At 38.4% G+C, this 13,064-nt stretch overlaps 1 protein-coding gene across 1 annotated transcript; it reads right to left on the reverse strand.

Moving 5' to 3' along the window:
• On the reverse strand, window positions 1-834 carry LOC143558367 (uncharacterized). The gene is made up of 2 exons (XM_077047211.1): window positions 226-834; window positions 1-93 (listed from the first exon to the last, which is right to left on the reverse strand). Exons 1-2 carry the CDS (start codon window positions 832-834, stop codon window positions 1-3), a joined length of 702 nt encoding a protein of 233 aa, XP_076903326.1.
• Between the last annotated feature and the right edge of the window lie 12,230 nt (window positions 835-13,064).

A 13,064-nucleotide genomic window follows, 5' to 3' on the forward strand; every position in this document is an offset into this window, starting at 1 on the left:
TCACTTTCGATTTTCGCTATCCCCCATAGGGTAGGTATCTTTACGCATTGATGGTAAGTGGAGGGGACTGCCTTTATTTAGTGTATCCATGGCCTGCCAAGAATAACATTACACTAAGACAAGGAATCGATAACACAAAATTTTTGAATAGAATTTACTCCCTATATATATATATGGGTAGTTTGATGTCCCCAATGTATTCTTCGTTTCCCCGCTGAATCCTACAAGAACTGAGGATCGTGGGACGATTTCTAATTCTGGGATATTCATCATTCTGAGTACTTCCAATTGGATGATGTTAACAGAACTTCCTCCATCAATAAGTATCCTGCGGACATAATGGTTAGAAATAAATAAAGTAATGACTAAAACGTCATAATGAGGATCCTGGACATTGACTCGATCATCCTCATCGAAGGATATAATTCTTTGCTCCGCCATCGTAAAAGTATTGATTGGCCTTTCACCATTCTCCAGTTTGCATTCTTTGGCGTACTTCTTTGCAGCCGAATAAGAAGTTCCGCATATATCGGATCCTCCAAAGATCATGTTGATAACTTGAGCGTCTGGGAGAGGTGGAGCAACCTTTTCTAGAATTAGTTCAGGATCCTGGTTCCTAGGCTTTTTTCTTCCGAACAGCTCCTTAAGATGACCCTTTCTAAGGAGGTAGCTTATCTCCTTTCTTAAGGCTATGCAATCCTCTATCATATGGCTGAAGTCTTCATGAAAGGCACACCATTTCGATTTGTCTTTGGGGGGTGGTGCCTTCTCATTTTTCCTTGGCCATCTTGCTTTGTCGCCCAAGTTCCTAACAGCAAGCATCACTCCTCCCATATCTACGGAGAAGCAATAATCAGATATTCTTGGACAATCTTCGTCGTCCTCCTCCTTTTCTACAGCATTGATCTTCTGGCCATTTGGTTTATTGTATGGCTTGGAGTTGTTGTTTCTGAATTAGGATCCTTGCTTCTTGTCTTGAGATTCATTTTTTACCAGAGTGCTCAGTTGATCTTGTATTCTTTGATCCTCCTCCAACCTGATGAATCTTAAAGCTCTGTTTCGGACTTCATCTAAGTTCCTGCAAGGGGTCATCACAAGATCTTGATAAAATGGAGAGTCCTTTTGTAACCCCATTTTGAATGCCTCAACAGCTGTCGGGACATCCAAATTTGGAATTTCGAAGGCCTCTCTTCCAAACCTTGTAAGGAACTGCCTAAGAGGTTCCCCACGAGGTTGGACAACTCCATATAAATCACTAGTTAATTTTTCAAAGGACCTAATACATGAAAATTGACTATTAAACAAATTAATCAAATGGGAAAAAGAAGTAATAGAGTAAGGAGGAAGACTTAGCAGCCATTTAAGGGCGGATCCAGTGAGGGTTGAGCCAAAGCCTTTACACAAGCAAGCTTCTTTCAATCTATCTGGGATTGGATTAATTTCCATCCTCTCACGATATAAGGCCACATGTTCCTCAGGATCTGTGGATCCATCATATATTTTCATACTAGGGGTAGTGAAGCGCTTTGGTATCTCAGCATCACAAATTGGTGGAGCGAACCTGGATATGTTATGGCTTCCTACCGATAGTTCGGGAATAGGTTTGATGACTCCATGCACACTTGATATCATATCATTGAGCTTTTGTAGCTCACGGGCTATGGTTTGGTTGATCCCAGTATCCTGCATACTACCATGGTTAGTGCCAAAAGATAGGTTATCATAAATGTTACATTTTATGTGATCAAAAGATCTAGCTCCATAGCTGCGTCTGGGGTATACTTTTTCAGCATCAACGGTTGGTCCAGTAGGGGCAGCGGTTTGCATGGGTATGAAGTCACCTTCATGGACCTCTAATGGCTTAGATCGGGGTTCCTTCAGAGGTTCCTTTCCATAAGGATTGTAGGATGCCGATGGATGATGGATTCTGTTTAGAAGCCTAAGGATCCTAGTTGGAAGATTGAGGATCCTTGAAGTTGGTGGGTGGAGGATCCTTGGTGAAATCCTGAGGGTCCAGACTGGAAGGCCGAGGATCCTTGCGAATGGTGATTGGAGGATCTTAAGGGTTGACCTAATGATCCTTGTTGAAGGATAGATGATCCTTGTGAGTATTGGTCAGAGCATTTCTTCTGGAAGAGGTCCGAGGATCCTTGTTGGGGGTAAGAGGATGCTGGGTCCTCTGACCCGGGAAATCCGGAGTGCCAAATTCAAGCATTTTTAGCATGATAGGGCTTGCGTCTTCAGCAGTCTTCTTAGTTCTCCTGATTTCCTTGATCTCATGGAGGATTATCTGATTAGTCTTGTTCTGCTGCTCCATATAGCTCTTTATCTGTGAACACAAAACAGAAACATCATTGTTAGCAGTTACCGTTTGGGAAACAGTAGTGGATTTCGGTCCGGAGAAAACAGCAGTCTCTTTCTTCTGAGCGACAGTATAGGCTTTTGTGGCTTTTTAGAGCCAGGTAGCGTTGGCAAGGTCACTTGAGCCGGGATACTTGAAGCAGCAGTTGTGGGAATAGCTTTTCCTTGAGAGGCCATTGAGTGGGTGATAGTAAGGATTGAATAAAGATAAGGATTTTTCGTGATTAAAGTACCAGATGCCCCACGGTGGGCGCCAAATTGTTTTGGTTAAAAATCGAGCCAAGGATCAATGAACCAAATTCGTAAGTGAGGGTTGGTGCTAGTATGAACAAAATAATCAAAGTAACGATTATAGACAATGAACACAAAGATTTATACGAGGAAAAGCCCTTGGTAACTAGTATTCCAGCCGGTATAAAAACCTCGGGCAGTGAAAGTTATCACTACCAATTATATTGAACTTGAAAAGATTACAAACGGTGGAATTAAAGCTGATCGTGAGTACAAGTGTTTCTGCTAAGAGTTCTAAGTGCTTGAGTATTGTGTAACAAGTGTCGTGATCAGCTATAGTTCGATGATTAAATACACAAATTTACAACGGCTACTAACTAAACTCCTACTAATCCGGCCACGTTCGTTTACTCCTTCAGCTTGACCGTTTTGGAGCGTGGACGAAAAGGGAAGATCAGGTAAATATCTCATCCGCAAGAATATATAGGGATTCCGATAAGCACGTGTTTTATCTGCAAAAAATAAATTAGAATATAACTGAAATCGACTGTTGAGGATCCTTGAACCACTGAGGATCCTTAGTCCTAGAAACAGTCGCCACAGATGGTTGATCTTCGAGGATCAAAGATCCTGGTCCCAACAGTGTCTACCTCTTCTACACACAGCTGCATATGCCAATACTACCTGCCCGGAAAGTTTTAGTTGCCAGATTTTGGTCCGTTCAAGTTCCCTTTTTACAATTCTACCGATACTAGATGTGGTTTGATCAAGATCAACTATACTTCGGGTAACTAGACTGTTCAAATCGGAGACCAATCATATGAGATTATTGGCAAGCATATTATTGGTCCTTATGTCTCCATCCAAAACAATACATTTCAAAAACTTGTTGAAACAAAAAGCTGTGAGGCATTATAATAGCTACAACAGATGCAAAGACCACAACTACTACTATATGCTTTTCAGCAGTCCTACATCAGTCCCAAGTGATATCCTAGATAGTTGTGAGGTGATACAGTTGCCAAGGAGAGTACATGGCCAAGTATCTAATCACACCGAAGTATTTTCTCTTCTCACTTCTCAATTTTCAATTCGTTTTTCTAACATCTTCTTGTAATGAGTGTTCAGATGCCAAAAAGGGTATTATGGCTTCTTTTCACCATTTGTCTCTCCTTTACTATCCTATGTGTGGCTTATCCTTCGTTGTTTGATTACTGCAGGAAAACAAGTCCAAAAATGGATATTGATCCTAGGTAAACTACCTCGATCTTCAATATCTATTTCTTTGTAAATTTATGTTGTTAAATACATGATAATATTGGTTGTGTCATTTAAGTATGGCTATGTTGTTTAATATCTAATAACTGTTGTAAAAAATGTGTGCATGTACAATCTAATACTACAATTCTGCCAAGTATAACATATAGAGAATACAAGAAGATAATAATTGATAAAGCTTTTCACACTTATTCATTGATAATTGTACATTCTTATACAGTAAGGAAAAGCATGATTAAAGGGATTCATATATGCACATTCCATTGTTTATGCAATCACAATAAATGTAAAAATACAAATAGATGAATGCCATAATTATGTTGGAGGAAATAATGATTGTGCATAATTTATGCATTTTCCTATGCAATCACAATAAATGTAAAAATACAAATAGATGAATGTCATAATTATGTTGGAGGAAATAATGATTGTGCTTAATTTATGCATTTTCCTTAATATGCTCCCTCAAGATGGACGGTTTTGTGATAAGTCCAATCTTGGATTTAAGGTGATGAAATCTCGGTCTTGGAAGTGGTTTAGTGAGAGCATCTGCCAGTTGGTCGTCTCCAGAAATGTGTGTTACCCTGATGGAGCGATCATAGACTTTTTCCCGAATGAAATGAAAAGCGAGTGCAAGATGCTTCATACGAGAGTGAAAGACCGGGTTTGCAGAGTATTGTATTGCACTTAAGTTGTCACAAAAGATGGTTGGAGTTATTATGGATGTAAAACCAAGTTCCTTTAGCAACGATTTGAGCCAAATGATCTCAGTTGTAATAGAAGCTACGGCACGAAATTCAGCTTCCGTTGATGAGCGTGCAAGAGTGGTTTGCTGTTTGGAGCTCCATGCAATGGGGTTTGACCCGAGATAGACGATGTAACCGGTAGTGCTTCTATAATTATCTTTGTCACCCGCCTAATCAGCGTCGGTGAATCCATGAAGCTGTAACGGTGAAATTTTTATTATTAAGAGACCTTTATTAATTGAACCATGCAGATACCTTAGTAACCGCTTTAGGGCACTCCAATGTGTTGAACTTGGTTGATGTATGAATTGTGACAGTTTGTTGACGGTGAAAGCGATGTCAGGCCGTGTGAGAGATAAATATTGTAATGCACCAACAATTGCTCTATATTCTATTGCTGTGGTGAGACGTGTTCCTCCGTGCAAGGTGATGGGTTCAGAGCATGTAATTGGTGTGGCTATTGGTTTACACTCACTCATATTGGCACGGCGAAGGATATCGTTTATATATTTGGATTGTGAGAGTAAGAGACCATGTGGGTGAGGTAGGACCTCGATGCCAAGAAAATAAGATAGATCACCAAGATCCTTTAAAGAGAACTTAGTGGAGAGAGTAGAGATAAAATTAGTGATGATTTGATTAGAAGGACCGGTGACAATAATGTCATCTACATAGACAAGGATGAAGATGGGAGAAGAACCGCTTGTTTGGATAAACAATGATGGATCCGATACGGTGGGTTTGAAGTGTTGGGAATGGAGATAAGCTTTGAGTTCTTCATACCATGCTCGAGAGGTTTGGCGTAAGCCGTAGATAGCCTTATTTAGCTTACAAACATGGGATGGGTAGGACGGATTAATGAATCCGGGAGGCTGTGCCATGTACACGTCTTCCGTTAAGGTTCCTTGAAGGAAGGCGTTATTAACATTCGAGTTGGCGAAGATTCCACTGATGTGAGACGGCAAGGGAGAGAATGAGACGAAGGGTTTCGGGTTTGATAACCGGACTAAAGGTTTCGCCAAAATCAATGCCCGGCCTTTGGTGGAAACCTTTGGCGACAAGACGCGCTTTAAGGCGTTCGATTGAGCCGTCCGGTTTGTATTTTGTTCGGAACACCCACTTGCTTCCAACAAGATTAGGAGTGGATGCGGAAGGGACGAGAGTCCATGTGTGATTATTTTGTAAAGCTTCAAACTCTTGAGTCAGGGCATTGCACCACAAAGGGTGTTTTAGAGCTTGAGTAATTATAGAAGGTTCGGTAATGGGTCCTTTTGTTGCGGTATATAATTGAAAATTTTTGTTGTGGTAGCGTGGATTAGGCTTGCGGATTCTGGTAGAAGTGGTGGGTGGGATTAGTTGAATGGTATTTGATGTTGGGTTGGTAGAAGAGGTTGGGTTGTCGGGTGAAATTGGGTGGGGCTGTCCGTGGGTGTAAGGCTTGGGTTGGCAAGAGGTGTTGGGCTATTGGGAGGCATTGAGCTGTTGCATTGAGTTGCTATGGGGTTAATGCTTGGATTTTCGGTAGATGGTGGGGATGTATCAGTTACATGTTGTGAGGTAGTGAGTGGAGAGTTTGTGGATAGTATAGAAATATTTATAGGAAACCAAGAAGTGGAGTCCGGATGTGGGGGGTCTGGATTGTTTGTGATGGTTGCATAAGGGAATTCATCTTCAACGAATTCGATATGTCTAGATGTGTAGATTTTATTTATGAGAGGATCGAGGGCATAATAGGCACTTTGAGATGATGAATAACCAACAAAAATGCATGGTTTAGATTTTAGGTGAAGTTTGTGGGGGGGCGTATGGGCGAAGCCACGGATAACAAAGACAACCAAAACTCCTTAGTTTACTATAGTTTGGGTGTTTGCTAAATAGACGATGGTAGGGGGAGGTGTTTTGGAATGTTGGTGTGGGGAGGCAGTTTATTAGATAAGCTGCGGTGGTGAATGCCAAAGGCTAAAAGTGGGAGGGTGATTTGGCGTGTGATAGAAGAGAGAGGCAGGTTTCGACAATGTGACGATGTCTACGCTCGGCATAGCCATTGTGCTCGGGTGTATGAAGGAGAGAAGTAAGATGTGAGACACCTTTCGATTGAAGGTAGGATGTAAGTTTTATGTATTCTCCTCCGTTGTTTGAGAAGAGTTGGTTGATGGTTGTTTGAAATTAATTTTCAACTAGGTTTTGAAAGCGAATGAACGTAGATAAAGAATCAGATTTGTTTTTAATTGGATATAACCATATGTATTTAGTGTAGTGGTCGACAAATATAATGTAATATTTGAATCCGTCAAAGGACGTGATTGGTGATGACCATACATCAGAAAATATTAGATCTAGGGGTGCTTTAGAAGGTACGCTTGATTGATAGAATGGTAATTTTTGGCTCTTGTGTATTGGCAAGAGTTACAATTATTATGTGAATTTGAAATGTAAGAAATAAAGGAAGATAAAGATTTCAAAGTCTTATTATTTGGATGGCCCAAACGATGGTGCCAATACTTAGACTTTGTCTTTTGCAATGAGAAAATTGTGGGGGCATTTGAGGGGGGTGAAGAGCGTATTTCATATATCCCGTTTTGTGCCGTGCCTTTGAGAAGAGGGGTTTTGGAACATGGGTCCATTATGACAAAAACAGAATCATAAACTTAATTTTAAATTTATTATCTTGGCACAATCGGGATATAGAAATGATACTTCTAGATATTGAGGGAACGCAAAGAACATGCTTTAATATCAACGGAGTGGTTTGTGTGTGGATTACGAATATGAGTTATAGTAAGTGACAAACTGTCGCCGATTATGAGATCATCGGTGCCATCATAAGGGGTATGAAGGGACAATGCGTTTAGGTCATTTGTCACATGATGTGACGCGCCAATATCAAGTAGCCAATTTATTTGTGTTGGGCTGTTTTGTACACTCATCGTGTGCACCTGTGGTGATACTTTTGAGACCTGTACATTACAAGTAAATGGCGTTGTAACCGCGTTAGTAAACATTTTGTTGAACGAGCTACAATTTGCAATGGTATGTCCTCGGGTATGACACCATTGGCAACGACCAAGGAATGGCCGGTTCCCACTAGAAGTGGCTGTGTTTTGTGGAGTTGGTAAAAGAGGTGACTGTGATAGGTGACCAGCCCTATTTTCATTGCTATGGCAGCTGTGGGCGGCAGTGGGTGGTGCATAGGTGGGTTTAGTATATGGGATTGTGAAGAAGGGAGGAGGTTCTCTGCCATGGTAATGAAAATTAGGACAGTAGTGATGAGAAGGAGATGGAGGCTGAGAAAAAAAATTAACATAGGCTCTATGATACCATATAGAGAATACAAGAAGATAATAATTGATAAAGCTTCACACTTATTCATTGATAATTGTACATTCTTATATAGTGAGGAAAATCATGATTAAAGGGATTCATATATGCACATCCCATTGTTTATGCAATCACAATAAATGTAAAAATACAAATAGATGAATGCCATAATTATGTTGAAGGAAATAATGATTGTGATTAATTTATGCATTTTCCTTAATATAACATACCAAGGTTTGTTAATTAGGTAGTAGACATAAATAATTTTCACAAATGGATCCATTATTCTAATGGACTATTGGATTTTGATAATCCCAATTTGACCTATTGGACAGTGCTAAACCCAACTTAAAAAATATTTTCTGGCAGTCTCAGCTTTTAACCTATTTTCCTATAGCAATCTTATATGTACTTTCTATGTCACCAAGAAACTAAGAAAATTTCCAAAATAGCCCCTTTTAGAGAGAGAGAGTCCCCAATAGCCATTTTTTCTTCAAAATGTTTTAGAATTTGGACTGTCAAGACGCATTAGGAAAAAATAAAAATAAAGAGGGAGCATGCCAAATTTCGAAAGAAAGTCAGGTAGGAGACGAGATTTGGGGAAATAATGAAGGTAAAGTCCAATTTCTTTTGTAATCTTGGAGCAAAAGTTCATAATTTTTCAAAACTTTTTTTTTTCAAAAAACCGTCTTGAGAGACTGTTTTTTTATGTTTCCTACCTTTCCCGTCCATATTTTCAAATTCTTGGAAAAATATATTTTTTACAATTATACCCCTGAACCACCACCACCACCTTGAACCACCACCATCACCGACGCTGTCGACCCCACCCCATCACCACCACCGACGCCGTCGGTCCCACCCCATCACCACCACCGTAGTTATTTCATAAGTTTACCATTATCATGTGAAAGTTGCAAGTGTGCTCTCATAAGAAAGAAACCATATGTTATTATGTGAGAACCTTTAATTTTGGTGAGTAATATTATTGTCACAGCCCCGGCCCCTATACCTCGGGAGGAGAGCCGTGAACGTTGAGTGGTGGTATCGGTGTTTATTAAAATAATTTACAGCGGAATATTTCATCAGAACCGTAGTTAGGAAAAATTGATCAGAGTTATAAAACACCGTATTTCTTATTTCATAAACTAGGATAAAAACCCATTTTTATACAAACATAAATTTTATAGGGATAAACCATAATTTACAAAACACGTTTCTTTATTCTGGTGACAAGCTACTTATTTAAGTTGGAAGCCTGCAGACATCATTCCTTTGTCTCTAACAAGTCACTTGAAACATGTTTAAAAATATTTGATCAGCAGGAAATACTGGTGAGGACATTCATTTATAAATGACACATTTTACAATTACAACATTAAGATGTTTTTACATCTGCCTGCTTACAAATTACCAAAAGGTACTTGTCACTCGACCGTATCTATGACTGTGGTCATATTATTTATTGGCTAAGACTTGTCCAATAAGTAACATGTAATAGCCCAGTAGGCAAGCCTTGTATACAAAACCCACAATACCAGTAGTAACCATCCCGTAAGTCTACAGCGACTTAATCATTGTAATGTATTTAAAATCCTTTGAAAATATTTGGACTATCTGTCATGAGTTTAATGGGTTTAGAAAAGCATCATGACAGCATTGGAAAATCAGTTGTTTCACGCAAATGTGAGTTGTGCAAAAAAAAAAATCGAATGTCTCACCTTGCAAGTTTATATTTAACAAGCCTTCTGATGTCAAGCACCTAGATTAAGCACAATGTAATATATCTATATTAGTATAAACCCATAATTATAACGATAATCACGAGACATGAAACTTTACACGATGGCACAATGTCATACCTTGTTAAGGTAGAGCTTTTGGATTCGTGTTATAAGTTCCTTTCGATCGGAGAGGTACCGTTACAACTACTCGGGTATGATATCACCTTATATAAGAAAATATTGAGAGAGAAAGTGAAAATGAACGAGTTGTGAAGTCTAGAATCCCTCCCTTTTTATACTCGAAATTGAGCATATTCGCGTCGCGCAAAGGAACCTTCGCGTCGCGCAAAGTTAATGTAGGGTTGTCGAGTCAGCCCTAGCTATGCCACGTGGCATGACACGTGTCAGGTATGTATCACCGTTGCGTGACTTCCACTTCGCGTCACACAAAGGACAAAACACTTTCTGGATAATTAGTACAACTTCGCGTAGCGTGAAGAATCTTAAGCTTACTCCTTCGCGTCGCGCGAAGGAACAAAAATACTAAGGCGACCCTTAAGCGGCTCGCGGCGATGCGAGCATGCGAAGTGCGCCATCAATGCGCCCATTGCACTTTGTCTGTGCCCGTCGGGTGCTTCGCACCCTCCACTAGGACTACTGGGTGTGTTTTGGCACATAAGAATATTATCATGTGAGCTCTCTTCCTAATAAAGTGCTTACAAGTTTTGTAATCTAACGATGTGGGACAAGAATTAGGAATCCTATTTATACCATGGTGGAAGCCTTCCATTTTCTTTCCTCCACCAATGTGGGATGGAATTTCACTTCCTTTACATTCTTCATTCTTCCTTTCTTCTCTTTTCCTTCTTATTTCTTCATTTCTTCCTTTAATTATTTTATTTCTTTTTATGGTTTGTTATAATTATCCACCGTATTTATTGCTAGGAATAATGTGATGGTATAATTTTAACCAGTGGTGATGGGTGTAGCGGTGGTGGAGGCGGCTATGGTGGTAGTGACGGTGGTGGTGATGGGGTGGGGCCGACGGCGTCGGTGATGGTGGTGGTTCAAGGTGGTGGTGGTTCAGGGGTATAATTGTAAAAAATATATTTTTCCAAAAATTTGAAAATATGGACAGAAAAGATAGGAAACATAAAAAAAACAGTTTTGGAAAAAAAAACCGTCTCTCAAGACGGTTTTTTGAAAAAAAAAAGTTTTGGAAAAATCTGAATTTTTGCTCCAAGATTACAAAAAAATTTGGACTTTACCTTCATTATTTCCCAAATCTCGTCTCCTACTTGACTTTCTTTCGAAATTTGGTATGCTTCCTCTTTATTTTTATCTTTTGCCAAAGCGTCTTGACAGTCAAAATTTTAAAAAATTTTAAGAAAAAAAGGACTATTTTAGGGACCATCTCTCTAAAAAGGACTATTTTGAGAATTTTCCCAGAAACTAATGGGGCTACTTTTCAGTTAGTATAAAAAGGAAAAAGATCGCTGGTATAAAGTAGACATGCAAATTATAGGCGAGCATATACATATTAATTAATACACACATTATTTATATCATATAACTATTAAACAATATTAATTCATTAGTTGAATATTGGGTTTTCTAGTGGAGACTTAAGTTTGATTATTACTTGTCTCACTTTGGGTGGATATTGATAATGAAGGATTTGAGCTAGGTCTTGTGCAAAGGTTGTCAGTTAGAACCCCGAGCCCAACCAGGTTTTCGTCCCACCGTGTATTACACAAGTGAGTTATGCTCTTGTGGTGGTACAATGTCTGTCAAGTAGCAGCCAACGGTATTGTTTCCCAGGGAAACGCCTAAGCCAAACTCTGAAAGCCAGTGTTGGCAGGTTAAGACAAAATAATCTACCCAGAGTGAGACAGCGGGGTTTTGCAAATTTAAAGAGTGCGATGGTCTAACACAAAGAAAATAAAAAAAAATTAGTAGAATACTTAGTCAATGAGCATAAAGAGATCTGAATATTTGATCGTATAACACAAATATGATTTAAAGTTAATCATAACTTGAATCTAAAACTTTTGGGTTTTAAAAATGATCGTTTAAAGTCTTCTTGAAACTCCCTTCGTCTCACAAAAATTTGCAAAGTTTACTTTACATGTAGTTTAGTAACGTCGATCGACTGTAACTTGCATCATACTACATAAAATAACAAGTAGGTAATGTTAAATGTTAATAACTTTCTTTTTTTTTTCGGCCAAATTATTTTCAGGTTTGATTTGTTACTCATGACCAGCTGTATCACTAGCTGTCTTCTAGGCATTTTATCGAACATGTAATATGCATGCATGTAAAGCAACATGCCTGTTAAAATAGTTTCGAGATTGCCAATGATGATTGGGAATTCACGACCAATGAACAATGCTCTACTGCAATCGAGAATCAGCGAGCGCAATTTAATTGCAACCGAAATGAACATGAGCCACAAAATCATATGTGAATTTTAATTAAAAAGCTTTAAAACACAAAATGTCACTTACTAAAAGCCTAAAATATCACTTACTAAAGTAGAAAAGGAAAAATTGATGAATCAAATTCATCTTACTTTTAGCATGTTAGCTTTTAATGCAAATGTGAAAATTGTATTTCCTAAAAGATGTTATACTGTTAGCTCGATTTGTTTCAAATTAATACCAATTCAAATATTTGCATTCGGATTCAAACTCAAGTCAAATCGAATTCACTAGGGTGTGAACGAACCTGATCGAATTCAAATATTTGATTCAGTTGGATTTTCCAAACTGAATTTAGTTGTCTGTAAAAAGTTCTCAATTTAAATAAAAGAAAAATCATACGATAAACAACATCGTTGCACTTAATTTTAAATAAATACATGTCCTTGGTATTGATTTTAGGTGTTTTTCAAAATGATATATCCTACGCTTGAAGGTGTCCTTACCAAGCATCACATGTTCAAATCACCTTTCTGAGAATTAGCAACTTAAGTTTTTCTTAAAAAAATTCTAATTCGGTTTTGTATTTTCTTGGTTGTAATTTTAACATTTCAAATTTGTATTTTGGTTTGTAATTAGTTATATAATTGGAGGACTGATTTTGTACTCTTTGAAAGAATGTTTCTAATTTGGTTGACTCTTTTTGCAGTGTGAAGGTGATCACACTGGGCTGGACTTTTGTATTAATTTGAAAGATATTAAAAGGATTTAGCACATGTGTTTAAAACATAATTGCAGTATTATATCAAAAGTAGACGAGGGGGAGGTGGTAAGCTGGGTTTTTAAATCAATAATATTCCACTCTATCTTGGCTTTAACCATCTTTATGTGTTTTCATAACACAAAATGATTCTGAATTCCACTGTGGATGGCTCATAACCATCTTTATGTTTCGAGAGAATGTTTCTCTTTTCTAATAAATT

This window comes from Bidens hawaiensis, unplaced genomic scaffold (assembly GCF_021521415.1).
Source record: "Bidens hawaiensis isolate Kalapana, Puna unplaced genomic scaffold, B.hawaiensis_p1.1 tig00019445_1, whole genome shotgun sequence".
In the NCBI taxonomy this organism is placed as follows: Eukaryota; Viridiplantae; Streptophyta; class Magnoliopsida; order Asterales; family Asteraceae; genus Bidens; species Bidens hawaiensis.

What these genes read in the sequence shown, in the direction of transcription:
- LOC143558367 (XM_077047211.1), bottom strand. Translation starts at nt 834, where the DNA reads ATGGGAGGAGTGATGCTTGCTGTTAGGAACTTGGGCGACAAAGCAAGA. An exon ending in TCCCACGATCCTCAGTTCTT is followed by an intron (nt 94 to 225) that starts GTAGGATTCAGC and finishes TATTCTTGGCAG; the next exon opens with GCCATGGATACACTAAATAA.